The sequence below is a fragment of the Helianthus annuus genome, chromosome 9, assembly GCF_002127325.2.
Source record: "Helianthus annuus cultivar XRQ/B chromosome 9, HanXRQr2.0-SUNRISE, whole genome shotgun sequence".
Taxonomy (NCBI): Eukaryota; Viridiplantae; Streptophyta; class Magnoliopsida; order Asterales; family Asteraceae; genus Helianthus; species Helianthus annuus.
In genome coordinates, this window is record NC_035441.2 from 153,671,387 (window position 1) to 153,695,170 (window position 23,784).

Sequence of the window (23,784 nt, forward strand, 5' to 3'; positions counted from 1 at the left end):
AATAACGTGGCCTTCGAAATATTGGGCCCTGGTCGGTGCCCCCCCCCCCCTCCCCCCACCTTCAGGGGCCGGCCATGTAAATAACATTTACTTTTTTAGCGGTAGATTTCTTTTAATCCTTGTTGTCTATTGAACTTAAACCCAAGACCACCCTTTTTTCCAAATACAGGTGTTTAAAGGTTTTGCCTTAACAATGGACCATCATCCCATTGGTAAATAATATTTAATGTAAATGCGTTGAGGGATCAATGATTGTCCATTTACTATGATCCCTTAAATATAAAGTGTTATTTAATAGTTGTAACTCTATTTTCTCTAATAAACACCAGGTAACTTGAAAGACACTTTTTAAAGTTGTCTATCCTGCTTTGAAGTTCTATAAAGCAAAATCTACAACGGTTGCTAACGGTTGGCCGGAAAAGCTCTGCAAAAGCTATTTCACTTTGTTTTACCTGCTTTACTTCTCTACAAGGGTATTAGGATTTTTTTGAAGTGTCAAACTACGAAAAAAGTTCTACGTTTGAAACACTGGTTAACTGTTGATGCACTTTGTGTATGTAGCTAGTGATTAGCTAGCTATAACGTATATATTTAAGTCGTCATGTAAACGTTAAGTTTGTGTAGAGTGATGGAAGTCAAATGATATTTTCCTCTGTCACTTGACTTGAAAAGCAATCGAAACGACATGATGATATGCATAAGACATGGCCTTATCATTTGGAACTCAAACTACATAGAGTGTCGTTTAAGAACTTTCAAAAGACACTAGTGGTTGTTGTTTGGAAAATGCCAAAAAGCATGTTATGTCACTTGGAAAAGTATGCAAACAACATAGGGTGTAGTTTGGAATTGAGTTGTAGTTTAGAAATATCCAAAAGACATATATATAGGTGTCATTAGGAATTGAAATGTCGTTTGGAACTTAATACATGTTGTTTAGTTATGTATTTAAACGATAATACATGTCTTTTAGATCCTATCATCATGTTGTTTGGGCAACTGGGTTTTCAGTATAAATTACCAAGTTGTCTTTTGGAAGGTAGCCGAAGACAGGGAGTTAGAAGAGAGTGTATTGAGAGCGTATTATCTTGTAACCTGTATCGAAACTCTGCCAAAATCAATATACGAACGTTATTAATAATATCTTTGTTTTATTTATTCTTATATTGCTCGGTTTGTGGTGTGACTTGAATTCCGCACTTGTTACACCATTAGAAACAAGAATCTTTGTTGTTCAAGATCGATCTGGACCTACAAGTGGTATCAGAGCTATGGGCTCGATTTCTTGTTGAAAACCAAAGCATATTGTGAGATTTTTAGTGGTTTTTGGGTGTGGATTACACTTATCTTGGACAAAAACCCTATACCTTGTTTCTTGGTTGAAAAGATGATTAAAACTAGTAAAATGATGCTATTTGCTGAAAATATTGATTGGTAACTTATTAAAACTTGTGGAGACACTCAAAAATATGACTTTTGTTAAGATTTAAGCTTAAAAAGAACATTTCATCATTGTTATTAGTGACCAAGCTCGCGGGAAAATACAAGTTCATTCTGGAATACCATTGGTGGGATTGCACGTTTGAATTCTGCAGAAACTGTCCTTGTTGTTCCCTTGTTGGCTGCAAACGTAAGAAACAGAACGTCACAAGATTTACGATCGTCCCAGAATCCCAGCTGCTCGTCCCTGCTGTTGCGTTGTTGACCGTCGTTGACCTGCGTGTTTGATGAGTGTTTCTTGTCCTTTGATTTTTTGTTTGTGGTCAATGTTTATGTAGTATTGTTGTTCGTGTATTTGTTGGGGTTTAGTGTTTAGAAAAGTTAAATTTTACAAAAAGTTATATATTTGTTGGGGTTTAGTGTTTAGAAAAGTTAAATTTTACAAAAAGTTATAGTTTGTTGCATGTTTTTTTTTTATACCTCTAAATTAATGGGCTAGCTCCATCACTGTAGAGTGACGATTGCTAGAGTTTTGGTTATCAAACCAACTCTCATAGCATGCTAATCGGTATATTGAATTAATATGCTTGCCTTCTCATTCATCTTTATCAACTATATTGTACAATAGTCCCTAGTCTAACTATGGATGGAATTACAATATTCAAGCATGAGTAAATTAATTTTTGAGTCCCTGTGATTTAGTGGTTTTAATCACTTGAATTCTAAATCAAAAAGTTTAACAGCTTGAGTCCCTAACAGCTTATTTTATAACGTTTTGAGTCCAATTTTTAATACTTGTACTTTTGATTTTGGACTCAAGTGGTTAAAACCACTAAAACACAGGGACTCAAATCGTTATAGAATGAGCGTTTAGGGACTGAGAGCGTTAAACTTATTGACTTTGGACTCAAATAGTTAAAATCATTAAAATTTAAAACACATAGACTTAAAAAGTAACTTAATAGTGATTGTTGTTTAGTGTGCGAGCCTTTACGATCACATACAACAGACAATGTTGAGTGACATGTCGTTCATCGTTTCTGAATCCGAGATAGTCAATCACATAACACTCATCCGTAATATAAGTTGCAACGCTCTTCTAACGTACAGAGTGATAACTTACCATTGCAAAGAGCTCAAGCCTATGAAAGAAAGTGAAAAGAAAAGAAGCGATCAAGTAACATGTTGCTAATGAAAGGAACCATGAGAGATAAATAGCTAATCCCACCAAACACTACGGTTTACAACACATCATAGTCTAAAAAGTACACCGTTAAACAAAACACAGATCATAAGGGTATAGTTGTAAAATATACTGGGACCGAGGCTAAACTAACAAAAGCACAAGCATCTTTTGCTAACCAACTGTCAACTCATCTCATCTAACCCATGTACACCTGATGCTTTTTCTGCCCCTAAATAGAAAACACCTCCCATGTTACCGCCAACTACGATGGTGGCGGTCTTCATGGCGCTCCCTTCGGTGGGACGAAGAGTCAGACGAGTAAGGGTGCCACCGATCATCATCGTGACTCGAACTCGTTTCACGTATCAACGGGCTTCGTCTTCCATAACTCGACCCTCTAGAGTCATAACCAGGGTACCTAGGCGAGAAGCTAGACGGCAAGGAACCGATGACCGGGTCAACTCCAGGCGGCCCATCGTCCCTATAATCGCGGTTCCACCTATCTTCAGGATAACGGTGTCTACTACTTGCAGGAGATTCTGTTGAATCATGATACCTGTGGTTTGATGATCTACTTCTAGGTAGATCAAACTTCCACGCCCTTGCTCCCCACCGCCATTCATCAGCGTTTTCCGGAATCGGGGCATTCACTCCTGGAAACTGAACACTCATTTTCTTCGGTGGTTCGGGCTTAGGCGGCTCACCACCACCATGAGGAGGGGATATATTCATATCAAGGATTTCACCATCCTCTGTTTCTTGCTTAACAACAACCTCGTCGTCGCCGAATATTTCAATCCCAGATGGCTGATCCTCCTCTTCCGCGTCTGCAGTTTAACATCGTTACAAACATATTTACAAAAAAGATTCACATAAACTAACTTTTTCTTTCGTCATAAATAATTGTAGTTAGGGCTGTAAAGGAACAGAACGTTCAGCACTTCAGCGAACTATTCATGACCCGTTCGGCGGAAAGTTCGTTTGTGTTCGTTCAGTTAATAAATAAACGAATACAAACAAGAAATTTCGTTTGTTTAGTTAAACGAACGAACATGAGCAGAGCCTGCGTTCGTTCATTTATGTTCGTGAATGTTTGGTAACGTGTTCGTTTATGTTCGTAAGGGTTTCTAGTTTTTATATTTTATTTAAACACTTTAAAATTCCTGTTAATAACATATTTAATAAATATCGGTGTATTGTATATTACATATCTTTTAACAATTTAGGGTTCACAACTTTCAAAAATCGCAACCTTCAGAAATTTCTCATCGCCAACTACATTGTCAACGTCGTCGTCTCAATGACCATCTTTGTGAGAAAAAATGCCGATTTTATTGAAACTTAAAATATGCTCATCTGTGTTTATATTCATCAACGTTCGTTTGTGTTCAGTTGCATTTGTGTTCGTTATCTAAAATTAACGTACGAACACGAACACATTCATTTCCTTAATGAATGAACACAAACACAAAAATCTCGTTCGGCAAGTGTTCACGAACAATTCGTGAATACATTTATTTATTTAACAAACGAACATGAACAACACCTTGTTTGTGTTCGTTCGGTTCATTTACAGCCCTAATTGTAGTTTAAACAATTACAATCAATTACCTAGGTATCCTGGTGGGTAACCGATCTCCCGCATTCGGTTAAGCCATGGAGGTGGGTCCAGCTCCTACGGTTTAACAAAGGGTTACGTTAGTTTGCATAAATGAAAATGTCGAAAAGATAAAGGAATAATCGAAGGGTTTGACTTTTTTCTTACCCCAAGGCCCAGAAGCTTTCGTGTTTCTGGATCTAGGACACCGGGCCTTAAACCGTCAAACTTTCCGCCGGGTGTGTCTTGATAATATCGGGTCGGGTTACGAGATATTGAATTCTGATTACGTTTAGCTTTGTGTTGTTTACGAGCATTATTAACAGCAGCATTATCACGCGGCTTTTGGCATTCTTTTAGTGCGTGGTTATATGAACCACAATTGAAGCAACGAGAACCGTCTACTATTTCCAATCCTCTAACCACAAGAAACAAAACCATAGTAAAAACATGGTAAAAATAGCACATATTAACAGAATATTTATTTACGTAACCCTAAAATTGAATATAATTCCATACCCCTCTAAATTATTCGGACCATCTGCTGATGTTAAGCCGAAAGAATACCCGCGATCATAAAGCGGGACCGAATTGTTATCTAAAGTTATAACTTCCTTGCTTTGCAAATTTCTAGTTTGACCATCCATCCAGAAGGACTACACGAAACAAAAAAAAAAGTAGCATTCTTATTGGTTCAACCGAAATACAGTGCCACATAGAAAGTTCTTCAAATCCGGTTAGTCGACAAGTGAATTATCAAAAAAAAAAAAAAAATGTACCACTGCAGAAGATTTGTCCGAACCGATATTTAGAGCTGGATAATAGGTCCCTTCACCGGACTCTAGCTCATCCTTTGAATCCTGAAGGGTAAAAAAATTCAAATATTTAACGATATTTATTCTTGGTAAATGACTACTAAACAAAATCTGTAAATGAGCCAAAGACCGATACTTAACACAACTCGGAAAATGCTATGTACGAGATTTGTAAACCTTGATGACAGAATGTAATTAGATTACAAGCTTACACGAGATGAAGAAGTATGTCGAGCATGCCATTCTGACCACTTTTGTAACAACTCCTCAAGCTTCTGTTTACTCTCTCTAATACACATAAGATATTTGGTTAGAGTTTGTCTGTATCATGGTTTTAAAAAACGCTTGAGGCGTGCGCCTCAAGGCGCGCCTCGAGGCGAAACGGCCAGAAAACGAGTCTGAGGCGCGCCTCATGGGATTTTTACTGCATATGCGCCTCAGAGGGGCTGAGGCGCTAAGAAAGGCTGCGCCTCATGGGATTTTCATAGTTGTTTTTGATGTTTTTGACTTTTTGTGTCAATTTCAAGCATTTCATCTCTTTTTTATGTATGTTTTTGATGATTTTGATGAATCTGATGATGAAATTAGTTAGCATTATTATTTTTATAATATATATAATTTTTATATTTATTTATTATTACCGCCTCGGCCTTACGCCTCGTTTCGCCTCGAGGCTTACGCCTCGTGAGGCGAAGGGAAAACGCCTCAAAACTCGTTTCCGTTCTTTTAAACCTTGGTCTGTATAAGAAACATAAACTTTGAGCCATAATCCTCTTAAGAGGGTATTAACCGGATGAGAAACCATCCTTAAAAACATGAACAGAAAAGACGAAATGCATGTTCACATGTTAACACTCCATCTGTTCCTACTTAGGCGTCCCTTTCCCCTCAAACAATGTTAAAGATAATCATAAAAAATATATGAAATATAAAAAAAGGGACCAAAAATAACAGATTTTTAAAAATACGGAGAAATGAAAATGCAGATAAGAGTTGAAAACTGAAGTTTAAAATGAAATTAAAGAAAGTATTGAATAAAAATGTTTTCCTTTATACCTTGTTATAGAATTATAAACGATATGGACTGAAGCTTGCTGTTCATCAACGGTTATTCGTGGTCTTTTACTACCAGATACGGCTAGCATGTCAAGGGAAAACATATTAGGAAGCTTACTAGCATACTGCAGCTAGAAACTTGCAAACGAATATAGGGCAGATATGAATATATATATATATATATATATATATATATATATATATATATATATATATATAGTGGAGAGTTCAAATGAGAATAAATTTTTTGTAAGAACAAAAAAGAACAAATTTCAACCAATAAGAATGCTTTATTTTACTTCATTTAATATAAGTATTTAATGTTACTACAAGGGTACATTGGTAAATTTATATAGTTCATTAATTTGTAGTCTTCCTCTTTAATAGCTAATACATTAATTTTTTTGTAACTTATCTTCAAAATATATATGTTTTCAAAAAATAAAATAAAATAATTTAAAGTGTAGGATAAATTACGAGTTGTGTAGGACAAATTACGAGTTGTGTAGGATAAATTTCAACGTGTAGGATGAATTTCGAAATATGTAGGATAACTTTTGATGTGTGTAGGCAAGAAAAAGTTAGTGTGGAGGATAATAGTCTTTATGACTAATTAATTAGTCAAAAATGATAATAAATGAGATAAATGAAAAAACTATTTAATGTTTTACAAAATTACCCTTTGTTCTTTTTCTTCTCAAATGAACCTTCCCCTATATATATATATATATATATATATATATATATATATATAGGGGAGGGTTATCTTGAGAACGCTAAATATTGCGAGAACCGTGAGAACGAATGAAAAAACCAATCAAAACCAATTTTTTTATACAAACCTCATTGTAATTAAGATACAACATCAAAACAAGAATTTATAACATCAAATAATTCATTTCTCATTTCAAAATCATTCTTTTTAGATTTTTTACACATGTGTAAATATAGCAGATTTACACATGTGTAAATGGCAAACTTACACATGTGTAAATTTTCTTTATTTATGAATTCACGTAAATTTAAACGTGTAAATTGAATTTCTAACATTGTATTCGAATAATAATGATAAGTGTAGAAAAAAATTTTGAATTTGAATTGTTTTTGACCAAGTTCTCATGGATTTTTCATTTGTTCTCACGGTTCTCACAAATATTTAGCGTTCTCATTTAAACCCTCCCCTATATATATATATATATATATATATATATTACAACTCACCAAACTACCAAGTAAAAATATAATACAGAAATATGTAAAAAGACGAGAAACAAATTGTTAAGTGTACCATCAATCTCAGAGTTGCGGCTAGGACTTGCAGTTCGCTTATGAGTTCCATCTTGGACTAATGAACCATTCTCAACAGAAACTGAAATTCTATTTTCTATAACTGTAGAAGTGTTTACTTCGACACTGGTTAAATCATGTTCCTTATTATCAGTTAATGTAACTTGGGCATGTTCGATTTTTTCAATAACTACGACCTCCCCATTTAGTTGGCCTTCCTTAACACCAGAATCAATAGGTTGACTGTCAGCTTCACTAGGCATACTACTATGATTGTTCCCATTTACACTTCCACCCCCCGGACTATTAGATTCTGGAAGTTTAATGAAGTCCTCCTCGTCCTTCTTTAAATCAGATGAATTTTCCATTTTTTCAGAACAAAAAATTCTAGTAAAATGTCCTGCAATAATGTCATTTTGTTCAATTCTTGTGTAAGATACGATGAAATAGTTATAACAGTATATTTACAGCTAATTTGTTGATATAAATACTACCATATAAAAACGACATAGAAAAAGGTAACACATTTATAACAATAATAATAAGATCCAAGTTATACATATCTATATAACGAGTAATCACAACCAAAGACATGTTTCTTTACAATTCAAACACATACAACATCTAAAACTCCTATCAAGAACATTCAAACTCAACTTGAAAATTAGGGTTTCAGTAAAAACCCAAAAACATTCACATCTCAGCTACTATTTACTAAATTCCCTTCAAATCAATAAACAATCAAACACAAAACACACGTGCTGTACTAACACAGCTGAAAACACAATCAACCAATCGAAAAACGACCTAATTGTTTTCAAGTTCGTAACTTTATTAACCACTGGGCATAATCTTTGCAATTGAATTAGAGAAAAAGCGAGAAAAGAGAGAGATTTACCTGAAAACGAAGGAATTGGGGGAAAAAGAATATGGGATTGTAGGGATCTTGCTTAGCCGGGGAGTAAAGAGGAACGAGGTGTCAACGGGAATCAACGGGTGTGTATGCAATCGCTAGGGTAATTTTGAAAGTTTGTGGCCGTACGATTGCGGTTGCATAGTTGATAATATCAATCCGCCAAAAGTTTTTTTTGGATTGGGATTATTATGGTAAATTTTGATATGTTTATTCAAAGAGTAAATTATAACTTTTGTCTTTTATGTTTACATCAAATTTCAGGCGTTATCCTTTGACGCAAAAGTTTACAAGTTCTGTATTTAATGTTTCAAAATCCTGCACGTTATGTCCTTTAGCCCTAACCCAGTTAGATTTTTCTGTTAAATCAGATTACACAAGCGTAATTTGGTCCTTTTACCAATTTATTTAATATTATCTATAAAAATAAAACAAAATATTCTTAAAAAATATGTATCTTTAAAAACATTCAACCCTTCTCTCTCTCAGACAACCACCACAACTCATCTGCCGTTGACTACCAGCCACCACCACACCCACCTAAGACAACCACTCTCTCTACTCTCTCTCTCTCCACCTACCACAACCAGATGCCGCCGCCACCACCACCGTCTTCACCAACACCACCATAAGCTGCCACCACCACCATCGTTTTCACCGTCTTCATCACCACCACCGCCTTCTTCACCATCCAACCACCACCTCCTCCAATGCAAACATCAACTCCACTGTCGCCTCCTCCATCGGAACCCTAACCCCAAATAGATCCGACAACACCACCATCTTCTCCGGCATTCCTCCTTCACCATATGCTGCCACCACCAACCGCCGTCTTCACCATCCAACCGCCGCCTCCTACCCTGCAACGACCGCCGTCTTCACCATCCAACCACCGCTTCCTCCATTGTATAAATAAATAAATAATTGTTGTTAATAAAAAACTCAATCAGGAATTTTATGCTAATTTTTAAGAATCTGCTTACAATTTAGGGCTTCTTTTTTACCCATATTCTTCGATCTGTATTACTGAAAGACCAAAAAGTGACAAATCAGTTTCAGTTTTCAATCTTTTTCGGTGAATAAAATAAACCCACCTCAAATTTTAGTTTTTTATTAGATCTTTAAAGTTTTGGTTACAGAATTACACTAGGAAGATATAGAAAGATGGGATCTTTTGCTGGATCTGTAAAAAGATGGGATCTTTTCTTATAGAAAGATATAGGAAGATAAAGTTTTAGTTTTACACATCGGTTTCAGCTTCAGATCGTGAAGAGAAAGAAAAGAGAGACAAGAGAGAGAAAGGAAGTTCAGATCTTGAGAGAGAGAGAGAGAGAGAGTTTAGAGAGAAGTTTATTTTAATTATATATCTATCTATTTTTACAAAAGTCCCTGGATATAAGTTATTTACATAACAAATCCTAAAAAGGTGAAATGACAATGGTACCCTCATGTGCCTTGCACATGACTAAATTTAACAAAAAAATTTAACTGGGTTTGGTCTAAAGGACAAAACGTGCAAGATTTTGAAAGGTAAAGGACACAGCCTGTCAATTTTTGCGTTAAAGGACAGCGCCTGAAATTTGATGTAAACATAAAGGACAAAACTTGTGATTTACTCTTATTCAAATATTGTCAAAGTTAAAACCTTAATCGAAAACTTGATTAAAATAGGCTCATACAAATTTATAGCTGAGTTGAACCGGTTTATATATATTTGAAGCTTAAATGAATTATAGCTCAGTTGAACCGGTTTACATAAGTTTGAAGCTTAAATGAAGTCAGATGAATATAATAGTATATAAGGCTATAGGGGCACCATGACCTTCCACATCATTGCTAGGTCGTCCATTTCTAGTCTATCATCCAAAACCACTACCCTAAGGGTGTGGTCATGACCCAAACCACTATCTCTTAGGCCGGAGGGTGTGGTTGGAGCCCCCTAGGGGCTTTATCAGGGCACGTCAACGCCACCTAGAATCCACCTCAGCTATGGAGCTCCCTTTAATTTGCATGGTGTGGATGAAACCCCTATTAAACAAAATTAAAAAAAAAATCATTGGTTTAAAACTAGTGGGCTCCACCTGAACCTTTCAACTTTGGCGTTACCATGGCGGCGAAGTAAGTATGGCGTCCCCCTCTTAAAATGGAGGGTGTGGTGATGGAGCCCTATGGGGCGCTATAGTTGCTGAGTTGGCCGGGGTGGCGCCCCCACACCCTCCAGCCTTACTTTAATTTATTTTTGTGAAAAGGAAATTGAAGTATTGAAAAAGGAAACGAGGCTCATGGTTACCACGGTTTAATCCATGCCAACCATGGTGGACGAGGCAAGAGGTGGTGTAGCAATTCATTAATGGTCCTACGTGGCGATTGATGACCCAACTCATGCTCTCCATACCCTTTAGCCTAAAAGACACGTATTTGTTATTAGCCTAAACATCAAAAAGATAAGTCCAAAGAATAAATAACAAAAATCTTAGGCAGAGTCCTTTGGGTTTTTATTTCACTTCTAACACTTGATACAAACATTAAGTAAACCCTCGGTCGATTCTTTTATTCCTCTTGTATTTCAATGTTGGATCGGTAAAGAGTTTATGAAATATAGAGTTTATCCCTTGACAACAAAGCAACAGTTGAGACGAAAGGGACTATAGGTTCGAAAGATGTGACCAAATAATGGAACCAACTTCATTAGACCACCCGTAGTGGGGCGGTATTTTAAAAAAAAAATTCAAAAAAAACGCCCCGAAACGCCCCCCCCCCCCAATTACGGCAGGCGTTATTTTTGAAAAAATTGCATGTAGGCGTTTTAAATAAAACGCTGAAGTGGGTCAAATGGAATTTGAATGTGGCCAATGGGAGTGGTCCAAGGTTTGACTAACCAATAATGCCCCATGCTGACTGGACTACCACGTGTCGAATAATGCCCCATGGTGGGGGCATTATTTTGTTTAACCACTACAAATGGTTTTAGTGAAAGTTTTGACAAGCAACAATGATCGCCAAATGTCATTGCGAGATAGATGGGACTTCAGCAATTCCCAAGTTTTGTCTGTCATTGAGTCTATAATCATGAAGAAATTGGAGCTTTGATGAACAATATCTAGATTAGAGTTTTAATAGATTTGGTTCAAGCAAATTTGATGCGCGAAAATAGCAAATTAGATGCTTTCTTCAGTTTAGTAGATGCTTTTCATGGAGTCAAAGTATACAACGTCTTTCATGGAGCCAAAGCAAACGATGATGTTAATGTATGATGATCTCAATAATAAGTTAAACTTGAGGGTTGAAAGGGTGTTCACTATTTTATATGTTTTGGAAAACCCATATTTGGTTTTGGTGCCTTTAAGAAAGGTGAGGGGGTGGATTTCATAAGAGCATGATGGCGTGGGACAAAGGTGAGATGGGTTGAGATGGAAGGTGAGAGATGGTGGTACGGGGTGGGGATGTCGGAGGGGAGAAGAAATAAAGAAAGGGAAAGGAAAGATGGAGGGAGTCTCGGGATAGATGGCTGATGTGCCATGGCAATAGGAGCGAGAACACTGCCCCCACCTTTAGGACCTCTGTGGGATACATTGGCAAGCAGTACGACACCCTCCCCCCTAATTTGTTACGAAATACTTACTTGAATTAATATTATTGACGAATACTAATATGGCAGAAAAACCAGGTACATATTCGAGTATTTAAAATTTAGGTTGGCCTATAAAATAGGATAGTTGTGTAAAAAAATTGCATATCCCTAAAATGTGAACGGAGATTATGATAACATTTGTGTTAAAAATAAAAATAAGCTTCAATGATTTAATTTGAAAATATGATTAAAAAAAAGTTTATAGAATGCATGTGACCATGACATCCTTCACAAGGATTTTGGATTGCTTTTGTTTTTGCGCTATACCCTTTTTCACGTTTGCGCTTTGTTAAGCAGGGGCGGATCTAGGTCATTTTTGTGGGTTCCCATGACTCATTCGGTTTAGAAAAAATGGAAAAAATTAGTGAGAACCTCGTATGATTTGGAAAAATAGTGAAATTTAGTGAGAGTCTACCAAAAAGAACCCAGTGAAAAAAGTTTTTAAATCCGTAATGTTGTTAAGTGAGTTTATTCAACTTAACAATCTATCTATTATACTAAAGCAAAATAAAGGTTGATTTTTTGACCTTGATGTGGCATATCTCTTTAGCCAGAGAATTGTGATTTGGGCGCCATTTTCCTTTCTCTCCTTTCTTATTCACTTTCACGAGCGACAAAATGAATTTAGGCATTCTCCAAACATTCAATATTGAAACCTCTCATATGCTCTTTGTATGGAAACTGCAATCAATCATCAATCAGTTGAAAATCTTCTCCAAAATTACGAATACTATGTTTAACTAGAGGATTCAAACGCGAATTATCTTCTCCTCCGTATTCATCTTTTTTTCATCATTCTGCAAATCTGAATCATCGGTGAGTGCTGTCAAGCAATTGCTTCTTATATTATCTATTATCTTGATGTTGAAGTTTAATCCGTTAATTGGTGGTATGTTAATGAATCCTTAAAACCCTAATTTCAGTTTCATACATCTCTGCATGTCCATCACTGTATTTCTCATAAACCCTAAATCAAGGTATGTTTTCTTCTTAATCTTTGATGCAGTAAACAAATATGTTTTCTTCTTATTCCTTGATGCTGGTGGTCTAGGGTTTCTCTGTGACCATGACGTCTGCGGGTGTAGGTTTCGCTGGTGATGTCATGACGATTTTGATGGTTCAGCATGTAGTAAGTGGTTCGATTTTGATGGAAACGATTGGGATTTAGGGTTTATGTTCTGAATATTTTTAATTTTTTCTAAACTGTACATAAAATAAATAAAGCATAAACACTGCTACTATAGGGTGACTTTTTGGTTTGAATAATTGATGTGTACCGGTGGTTATTGGCGTGTTTGATTGGTTGTGGCCAGTAATAAATATGCAAACTAAAAAAGGTTGGGCTTTTAAAATCCAATTGTAGGGCTTTGTTGTCATATAGTTTGAAATTTGAAATGATTAGAACCTGAAAATGCAAAGAATTAGAGCATCAGCAGGTAGCAACTTCAATTTCTAACCTGTAATAATTTATGTGTATAACTATTCCATTTATGTGTATAACCATTGAAACAAGTTGTAGCATATTCTGTTAAACTTAAACTGACATAGTTGACTGATTGATTTACTACCTGACCTATGCACCTTTTCTTTTAAGGTAACTAACTGATTGAACTAGAAAGATCCATATGTATTAAACTGACACACATCGTTTTGTTACCGCTTAAATGAGCTGTTATTCATTTCGGGATTCTATGTCTATGCAGGAGTGCCACACCATCTGTTGGGTACGATCAGCCCTATGGTTGAGTTCACTGCGAAGGATTTTAGGGATTATGCAATTCCTGTGAGTTCTTCTCCCCTGTATATACACATAAAGCGCGTAGATACAACATTCTTTGTTAGTATAATAAAAACATTCGTAAATGATTTTCATTTTATCAGTGATATAACATCCAATCCAGGAATCACTTACCAGTAATTGTTGGAGGTACAAATTACTATATTCAGGTAAATGGTATTTGTTATTATTGGGACTTCATTTTATGGGTTTGTATGATTTGCATTCTCCTCGATCTTAAATTTTAGTGTAACTTGTAATTTTGTCTCTTCTTGCAGTTTCAGGCAATTGTGAGCCGATTCCTTTTAGACGAATCATTTGGAGATACAGATGACAGCTGCTTAGATGAAACTAATGGTCAACATCATCTTATTCATCCATAGAGACATAAAATCAAGTTCCGTGTTCCCAGAACCGTAACCTTTTCATTCGAATACTTCAGTTATTCATCTTCTTCATCCATTATATGTTTGTTTATTCATCATTGGAAAGCCATGAAACCATAACGTAGTCGCCGCCTCTCTCGGTTAGTTTTATCACAAATTAAGTACAATAATATTTTGGGGATCATTTAATGAACACAATTTCTTGGATAATTTCAGGTATATTTATTTTTTAGAGGTGTATTTTAGAGGTGTGAGCCGTGATATGTATTTCAGGTTATCTTCTGAGCACTTTCTGTTTTTGGACGAGTTCATACCTTAATTTTTGGTTTTAATATGTGTATATATTGAATATGTGTTAATGAAGGTCTACATCTTATGGAATATATAGTCATAGCTCTATATGGAAGGTGATTGTCAGCTCAAAATATTCACTTTTGATCACAGTGAGGGTGGAAATACGTTTTGGCACTCGAGTGTTCATATCTAGGCAGGTAATGATGTAAATATGAATATGATATTTGGGGATTGAGTTGTGGATAAATTTGATAATGATGGTGAAATTGTTTAATTTTAATTTGTTCAATTTTTTTTTTGGTTTTGGTTTGTTTAGGGCTGAAATGATATGATGACAAATTCAAAGATGGCCTAGAAAGTTCTATTCATGTATGATTAAAATTTACGGACTTGCTTAGTAGATTAGTAGATTCAGTTGTCCAAAAAGTTCAATTGTTTTTAAAAAAATACCAGCGCTCTGGACTACACAATTCAGTTCTATGCAAAAAATATATTTCAAGGATTTCTTTCTATGCAAAAAATATATTTCAACGATTTATTTACAGTTTAGTTGGTGCAACCTTCTGGGTGGGTGCTGTTTTGTGGTTTGTCTGGTATTGTGGTGGTGTGCTTATTGGTTCTCTATTGGCAAATGTATGTCTAACTACTCATTTTGTTAGTTAAAGCTGGTGATTAGATGTTTTTTATTGAACTTTTTGATGCATTATTGCACTAAGTTTTATTCTAGATCTATCATTTATGAGGTATTTCCTGTAACCAGACAGTTGATATTCTTGCAAGTGAATTTTACGAAGACAAAGCAAGCATAGATGCGATTACTTACAGGGTAATGGGAAGCAGGTAAGACCTGAACTGAAACCATAAGATTTAACAATTCTTTGCAGCACCAATGACTAATGACTAAATCCATTAGTTGGTCTTGGTTTAACTTTTTTCCCAATGAGGCTGGAATATCTTATGCTGACCCATTTGTTTATTGGAGTGAAAAATTTACCAAGAAAGACCTTGAAACTCTGAAAGAGAAACGAAACCAATTTTACTAATTAGATGTACGCATTATGCAGCACAACTGTGAGCTTTCGTTTCTTTCTCCGACTTTACAAGACCTAATCTTTTTTGCCGGTTATTTGTTTCAGGCTGTCCCACGAAGAAATAACATATTCCAGGTTCTGAGTCATTCAGGTTGTTTGTGGTGGGATAACAACGTCATCAGGACAACCAGTGATGGCAACCGATCACACTATGATCAAGAGATTAAAACCAGCCAATGTGAACAGAGTAACGATAAAGTGGATGTTAAATGGAATAGGTAAGATTTTTGTTAAGAGTTTCTTGAATTAAATGGTAGGTTAGTTTGGGGTATATGGTAAGATTTGACCATGTACTTTACTGTCATCGGTTTTAAGTTTAGTTGTCTTACTGGCACATTAACAATTTGAGTAACTTGAGTATGTTTAAATGGTATTTGGAATTTATTACATGACACGAATATAGCATAATGTCACTAGCTTGACTTTGCACAAACAATTTGACTTGCCTTAGTATGTTTGAATGATGTTTGGAATTTAATACATGATGTGAATATGGCATAATATGATTAGTTTGATTCGTGTAGTGGTAAGCAATTATTTGATTAGTGGGGGTAGAATGTAACATTCCTATTTTTATCATATAAGAATTACAGGTTTAACCACTAATAACTAGTAGCTAGTTTATTTTTAATATAAATATTCAACCCAAATAGTTTTAAACACTATTTTATATAGTTGGTTGAAATATTATTCTAATTGGCCTGGATATGGGTGATCTTTCTAAATAAAATAAAAGTATATAAAAGCTTATATTATTAGATGGGTAGATTACGGGTAAGTTGACTGTAAGAAATATGAAGTACCTAGACGGGCCCAGGAACCATCTAATAATTAAAGTATAAAAAAATATATATTGTATTTGGACTTACTCTGTTTCTAATGAAACTTGGTTCAAAATGTAGACACAAATATTCTCATTCTAAATACATATTCATTATTTTGTAAAAAGTTATATTTTAGAAGTTATACGCGCCAAATAAGTAAAGCCGTTTAAATTAATTATAATATATAAATTAATAATAATAATAATAAATAATATTTGAAACATACGTATATAATAAAATAATAAAATGATATAAGTTTTATTTTTATATAAAATAATCAAAAATCCTACAAATTATATGTATACATGTGTAATATAGATAGGAAAGAATCTTGAAAAATAAAATAATCAAACTAAACTTTAAAGAAAAAGGGTATACGTGTAGATGTAAGAATGAAAGTTAGACTCCTAGCATGGCATGCATTACCATTCCAAATTGTAGTATAAATAGGGAGGTAGATTTCAACATTCAAGCTGCTATACCTTCTTTCCTTTCTTTAAAATCGATCTGCCTTCTCTATCCGCATATATTCTAAATTTTCTTTTATATTTCACCTATAATCATAATAAAGCCATGCTTCGTTTTAAGTATTGTAACTCCCGATCACCGCTACCCTTTCCGATTGATCTGAGCCTCATAACATATGTCAGGGCTCTGCCCGACTAAGTTGTTGGGATTCGATCTCGGAACATCGGGACAAGGTTGAATTAGGGGTACTATACTTACCACGAGTGCAATTTATATTTTTAATAGCCCAAAAGTTATACCCAAAATTTATACCAGGAGATTTTCTAGTTGAACCCTAAAGTTACACAGTGGGTCCACTCTCTTTTCTCACTGTTTATTCTCTTTTTGTGATTTACCCAAAACTGTTATTTATTATTCTATTTTGTAAACAACTCTCATCAAAAGTCATACCTATTATTTTATTTACCCAATAGGAAACCCTAATTTAGACACCCAAGTAATCCTGCATAAACCCTAAAATTTTCATAACAATCAGAATCAGAATCAGGGCCCCTAAAACTCAAGGGGGGGGGGGTATTCCCTACTTGACGGTTATCCATATAACTCGCTGTAGAAATTAAAATTATCATTTCTGTCGACTCAGCAAGCCTACCCCTAAACGTGTCCACCCTAGGCTAGAAAATAGACCCGTCGCGCCAAGCGACGGGTGCACATGTTCCTGTCGCGACACGCGAGGGGGACGGTTTTCCAGTTATAAATAGCAGGCTGTGGGACTTGATTTCTGGAGTTGGAACGACGGAAAATTTCGTCTTACACTTTGAGTTATAGCCGTTTTACTACCAAACACACACTAGCTCGAATTCTGCTACGATACAGGGTAATAACTCGATCGCTATTACGATTCAATGTCCGATCGACTGAAACTATCCGACCGGATGTTTTAGTGCTATCCTTTGTCATTAGTCGTCATTCCGACAGGATGTTTGAGTGCCGCCCGAATTCGGGCTATACTCTGTCATTCGTTGTGAATCCGATGGATGTTTAAGTGATTACACTTTGTCATTCGTCGTGAGGGTTTTAATCTCGTGAGTCTATCGTAAATGTTGTATTAAGTTACCTACCTAGTTCGTATGCACTAGGTTACAAGGTTAAATCAATAGACTAAGCTCTGCCTGTATGAATCTGCAATATATCAAGGATTATCTGTAGACTAAACTTTGGGCCATATGAATCTGCATGCTTATATAGTGAGTCATTCTCTTTTTATCAACTGTTTTACAAAACTCCAAATTATTTTCAAAGTTATAATTACAGGGATTAAGTCTTTGTAATCACCAAATTACAGCCGGTATGTGGGGTTTTGTATACATTACTTGATAATCTTCAACATTGGGGCAGCCAATGGGTGATATGACCATAATCACAGACACCACTGGACAGGTGGGCCAGTGGGTCGAGTGATAAAGTACCGTGGGTAGTTGGTTTGATATTAGAGACATTGTAATCGCTCTTAATACTGTAAATTATAACAAATGGGTCGTTTTCAGTAAAATGAATGATTCACTCAGTATTTCCCTGCTGACAAAACCTTTTTAAAACGCGTTTCAGGTAATTACAGTAGATTGGAGTAAGAATTGGATCCGGCACTGAAGGACTTTAAGAAGTGGCTTATTTTATTAATTGAATCAAATTAAGAAATCTTGTTTTATAAAATCAAATTTATTTATATTAAAAGCTACCATTGTAAAACATGGGTTTTATCCCATCTATTTAATAAATAAAATCCGGTGTTTTCGAAACTCTGATAATTTTCCTAACTCACGGTCCTGATGAAATTTCCGCTGCAATGTCTTTCAAAATAATCACCGAAACCACTAGGCTGTTCGCGGCTTCCGATTCCGGCCAGGATGGGGTCGGGGGTCGTGACAGAAGGTGGTATCAGAGCTAAGCCACTACTTTAAGCCTATAAGTGTTGTGATAATAATACTTAAGCTTAAATAAAAGAGTTAGGAGATTACTATTAACTGGTAGCACATCTGATAGCATTTAGACTCGAACATAAGATGCCTTAGTATAAGCTAAGCCACTTATTTAAACAATTAGATGTTGTAATAATACCTAAGTTTAAACGAAAAGTTAGGAACTTAATATTATCTGGGAGCACTCAGGATGATATCTAGACTTGAACTTAAGAATTTTACCTTAATATAAGCTTCAAGATAAAACTACTTATATAAGTATAATATGATAAATAGTGGTATGCCATAAGAATGACGATTAGCAGGCAATAGCACTTAATTGCTATTTATTCTTATTTATTGATATTACTTGATCTAGCATAGGGATATGTTATGGAAATACAAATTCCCTTGATTCTGGATGAAAGCCCTAATAAAAGAGGCACTTTTAAAATCTTGAAAAGATACTATTTATGGGAAATAGAAAATTTTCTCCGGCAAAACTGAGTATAGAGTAGCAGACTCTCCAGTTTGTCCGGATATACTGAGATTACCTCTCCGGCGCGAACCGGATAAGACGGGGTACATAGTATGTCAAACAAGTGACAAGATATCCCTAAATAATATCATGATTTGATATCTGATTTGGAAATATGAATCTGTTAAATACATTGACCTGATAAATGGTATGTTTATTTCAGCATGTGAAATATGTGATTATATAGATAGCTATATCTATAAGGAAATCCAAAAACCATAAGGATTGACAATTTGAAATAAAGCACAAGCATCTGTGTCTAGATTTCTTTATCAGGAATCTCTTTTCCAATATTAAACATTATTTTGTTTAATCATTTACCTCGTAACTCGTACAAAGAGAACCCTCTAAAGTTAGGATATCATCGAAAGTATAAGAATTTCCAATACGTTACCATAAACTATTAACGCAAGTAAGAAGCCTATAAAGTTGTGCTAATACACAAGAAAACACATGAAACTTAAATTATACGTCCACAAAAGGTCAAAGTATATCACTTACGACTTCCAAGGCAAGGCCTTTGGAAAATATAAATTAGACACGATGACACCAATGCTAATTCCGTCAGTAGAAAAACTACTAATAAAAAAGAAGCACTTTGCCATATGATCCTACAACCAACATAAATCTCGCTGAGATACGTTATAACAAGATTTCACAATTATCGGTGCTCAGTCTAATCAGAGTCATAATTATTAACACTACAAAAGAAGTCATATACCTTTGCAAATCCCCTATTTCATTTCATTTCATTCGACATTCCTGGTAATGTCACTTAACAACAGTTATCACACAAAATTCCAGATAAAGTTTTTATATTTCCTTTCGTTAAAATTCTAACTTCTGCATATAATAAGTTGACTTTCGCATTTCTACTTCCTCTAAATAATTATCATATTATGAGGATTTCTTTCATAATAGCGAATATTGATCTATTTCATTTCTTGGTAAATCCACACGTTACACATGCTCTGGTTGTTGCGCATTTGATTCGCTTACTTTATGAAAACCACTGGAGGACTTCATTCGATTTATCAAAACTCAAAATATCATTTCGCTTTTTGCGCTATGAATCGCATTACTATAAAACATTAACTCTTTAATATCGAGTTAATGAATTTTGATAAAACATTGAGGAAAAGAATTTATATTTTATATAAAAACTATATTAAGATATACTCTCATTTATATTTAAGTTATTTATTTTTATTATTAGTAATAAATAACAGAAGTGTTAGTATTATTTTTAGATACTAAAGTTATTATCAGGGGCATGTATTGAATAGCCTAGCCTTAGTTAAGCATGAACTGGCCACCTATGCTTAAACAAGGCAGCACTAACTAATATCCGCCATGATAATGACTAGTTAATTAAGTCATCGTACTTATTTAATAAATCTTAATTATATATAAAAATATTTTGCTTCGTACTGTAAAGAAAAGACATATTTTCATAAAATGATATAAGAATTAGAGGGACAAATAAAACTATATAAATAATAATCTATCACATGTTTTGTGGTAACTCTGTAGTCATCAACTACGTTGGGTTAGGAGAACTTTGTAATATATAAAGAATAGTCACCGTTTTCACTTATTTACAACATTTGTAAATACATTGACAACGTTATATAATTTCAAAAATGAAAATAAGTAATCACATAGAATCACCCCAACAAGTGTTACGTATTTACAGATACTTTTACCCCTTTTATTTACAACTTTCATTTAACGTTATAAATAATAGCGGTTCTTTTACGAAATCATAATACTAAATGTAATAATTTCACCGTGGTATTTTGTAATCTATATTACATAGTAAATATAAGTTATATTACATAATATAGTAAAATACTAAAATAATATTTATTTGAAAGTAGTAACCATTTATATATAAAAATGTGAAACAAATAATATATATTACATAGTATTTATATTTGATATGTAAGATATGGTTCAGACAAGAACACAAATAATATATATTTTTGCTTTACAAATATACTATAATGGTTAGTCATGCCAAAACAACTTGGAACTCTAAACAATAATACACTAACTTTATCGTCTTCTGGTGTATCTTTGAAAATTCACTCATCTCAGCACATTGATTTTTCATACTTCCATATTTGACAAATCATTTTTTTCATGCTTTCATTTCATTCTGAACCTATCAATTCTAAACCTTCCTCAGTTGCCAATCAAAGTAAGCTTTCTTTTGACAAAGAATTTTATTCATTTTAAAAATCCTTCACATTCATTTTAAATATATATTGAACATATATCTTTTGACTTGAAACTAGTCACTTTGGAAATTATATCATTTCATCTCATTCGTTTATCATCGATTTCTTGCACTAATTCAGTTGAACCATTGAATCCTACTTATGGAACAACTCGTATTCACAAAACTTTGATATTTTAATCTATATCATCTACCTTAATATTATTTTTATTGACTAAAATATGACATAAGTCTAAAAGAAATATCGTAACCCAAATCTCGAGGACGAGATTTAAAACAAGGTGGGGAGGATGTAACATTCCTATTTTTATCATATAAGAATTACAGGTTTAACCACTAATAACTAGTAGCTAGTTTATTTTTAATATAAATATTCAACCCAAATAGTTTTAAACACTATTTTATATAGTTGGTTGAAATATTATTCTAATTGGCCTGGATATGGGTGACCTTTCTAAATAAAATAAAAGTATATAAAAGCTTATATTATTAGATGGGTAGATTACGGGTAAGTTGACTGTAAGAAATATGAAGTACCTAGACGGGCCCAGGAACCATCTAATAATTAAACTATAAAAAATATATATTGTATTTGGACTTACTCTGTTTCTAATGAAACTTGGTTCAAAATGTAGACACAAATATTCTCATTCTAAATACATATTCATTATTTTGTAAAAAGTTATATTTTAGAAGTTATACGCGCCAAATAAGTGAAGCCGTTTAAATTAATTATAACTAGTAATGTTTCCCGTCGCACGGATCAAAAACGAAGTAAACCTGTATTATACTATTGCGCAACAGTAACATGAATCACATAATATTAGTTAAGTTCACCAATCCACCGTCCTCAATGAACATACTTTCATTCATATGGTTATGAATACTCTGAAACAAAACATTATATTAATCTTCCATTTGTGTGTTTGATGAGAATATACAGAAACAAAACATATATTAATCTTCCATTTGTGTGTTTGATGAGTGGTTATAACAAAAATTTCATCGTGACAGGTTTGTGCCAGTCACATTTGTGCAAAAAATAATCCCTTCAAATTAAGAATAACATTTGCTACATGTTCTCGAACTGATGACCCCTTAAGCATACAAAGTATGCCTAATGTACAATTCTCAATACATAGAGTACGATGCATATATGCTTCTAGCCTCATGAATCCATGATCTTTACAAAAGTTTGCATCTTTCCCATCAATCGGTGTTTTCATTTTCCAAATATCAAAACTTTATTCAAGAAAACACAGAAGGAAAAACACCCTAGAAAAAAGCAACCTATCGAAACCCACATAAGGATACAACCTCGAGCTCTCAGATGTCATCATAGAGCATAAAATTGAACAATCAAAACCGAAAGTGAACAATCACAATCACCGTGGAAAACATCCGTTAACGGCAATTCCCGGCAACGACTCTTAACTGCCACCGCCATGTGAAACCACACAGATGAGATTCGACTGGTGGCTGCAGGTGGCAGTAGTTCCGTATTTCTCAAGTAAGCAAGTGGTCATCATCATCGACCCTCAGGGTAAAGCAGCGATTCAACCGGAGAGGCACCGCCATCTTCACCGAGAGTCAAAGAGACAGTCGACGTTCCAACTCAAGCATATACCACCGGAAACATGATAACGATATACCTCCGCCATCGTCACCGACAACGGTGTAAGAAAAACAGAGCCACACAAATGGGAGCGACGTTGAGGAGAAGAGTTTCAAAACCCTAGGTGAGAACGTGTTAAGTAATTGAGAAAGGCAGAGAAACGTGTCTTATAAACACCAAGGGGCAAATGTGTACAACAAAGCAAACGTCGGTGACGAATTCCCAAATACCAGAATGTTGGTAGCCATAACCAAAAGATCCCAAAAGTTACTGGTGCAATACCCCTTTATCATTTGATATATATAATAATATATAAATTAATAATAATAATAATAAATAATATTTGAAACATACGTATATAATAAAATAATAAAATGATATAAGTTTTATTTTTATATAAAATAATCAAAAATCCTACAAATTATATGTATACATGTGTAATATAGATAGGAAAGAATCTTGAAAAATAAAATAATTAAACTAAACTTTAAAGAAAAAGGGTATACGTGTAGATGTAAGAATGAAAGTTAGACTCCTAGCGTGGCATGCATTACCATTCCAAATTGTAGTATAAATAGGGAGGTAGATTTCAACATTCAAGCTGCTATACCTTCTTTCCTTTCTTTAAAATCGATCTGCCTTCTCTATCCGCATATATTCTAAATT

The 23,784-nt window shown here is 34.4% G+C and overlaps 1 protein-coding gene across 1 annotated transcript; it reads right to left on the reverse strand.

The window, feature by feature from the left end:
* Positions 1 to 2,608: 2,608 nt before the first annotated feature.
* On the reverse strand, positions 2,609 to 8,434 carry LOC110908866. Its single transcript, XM_022153865.2, has 9 exons — positions 8,280 to 8,434; positions 7,383 to 7,781; positions 6,095 to 6,176; positions 5,251 to 5,326; positions 5,003 to 5,083; positions 4,743 to 4,879; positions 4,392 to 4,641; positions 4,238 to 4,301; positions 2,609 to 3,453 (listed from the first exon to the last, which is right to left on the reverse strand). Exons 2-9 carry the CDS (start codon positions 7,747 to 7,749, stop codon positions 2,879 to 2,881), a joined length of 1,632 nt encoding a protein of 543 aa, XP_022009557.1. The 5' UTR covers positions 7,750 to 7,781; positions 8,280 to 8,434; the 3' UTR covers positions 2,609 to 2,878.
* Between the last annotated feature and the right edge of the window lie 15,350 nt (positions 8,435 to 23,784).

What these genes read in the sequence shown, in the direction of transcription:
- LOC110908866 (XM_022153865.2), bottom strand. Translation starts at nt 7,749, where the DNA reads ATGGAAAATTCATCTGATTTAAAGAAGGACGAGGAGGACTTCATTAAA. An exon ending in GACATACTTCTTCATCTCGT is followed by an intron (nt 5,084 to 5,250) that starts GTAAGCTTGTAA and finishes TTTACCCTTCAG; the next exon opens with GATTCAAAGGATGAGCTAGA. An exon ending in TTACCCACCAGGATACCTAG is followed by an intron (nt 3,454 to 4,237) that starts GTAATTGATTGT and finishes GTTAAACTGCAG; the next exon opens with ACGCGGAAGAGGAGGATCAG.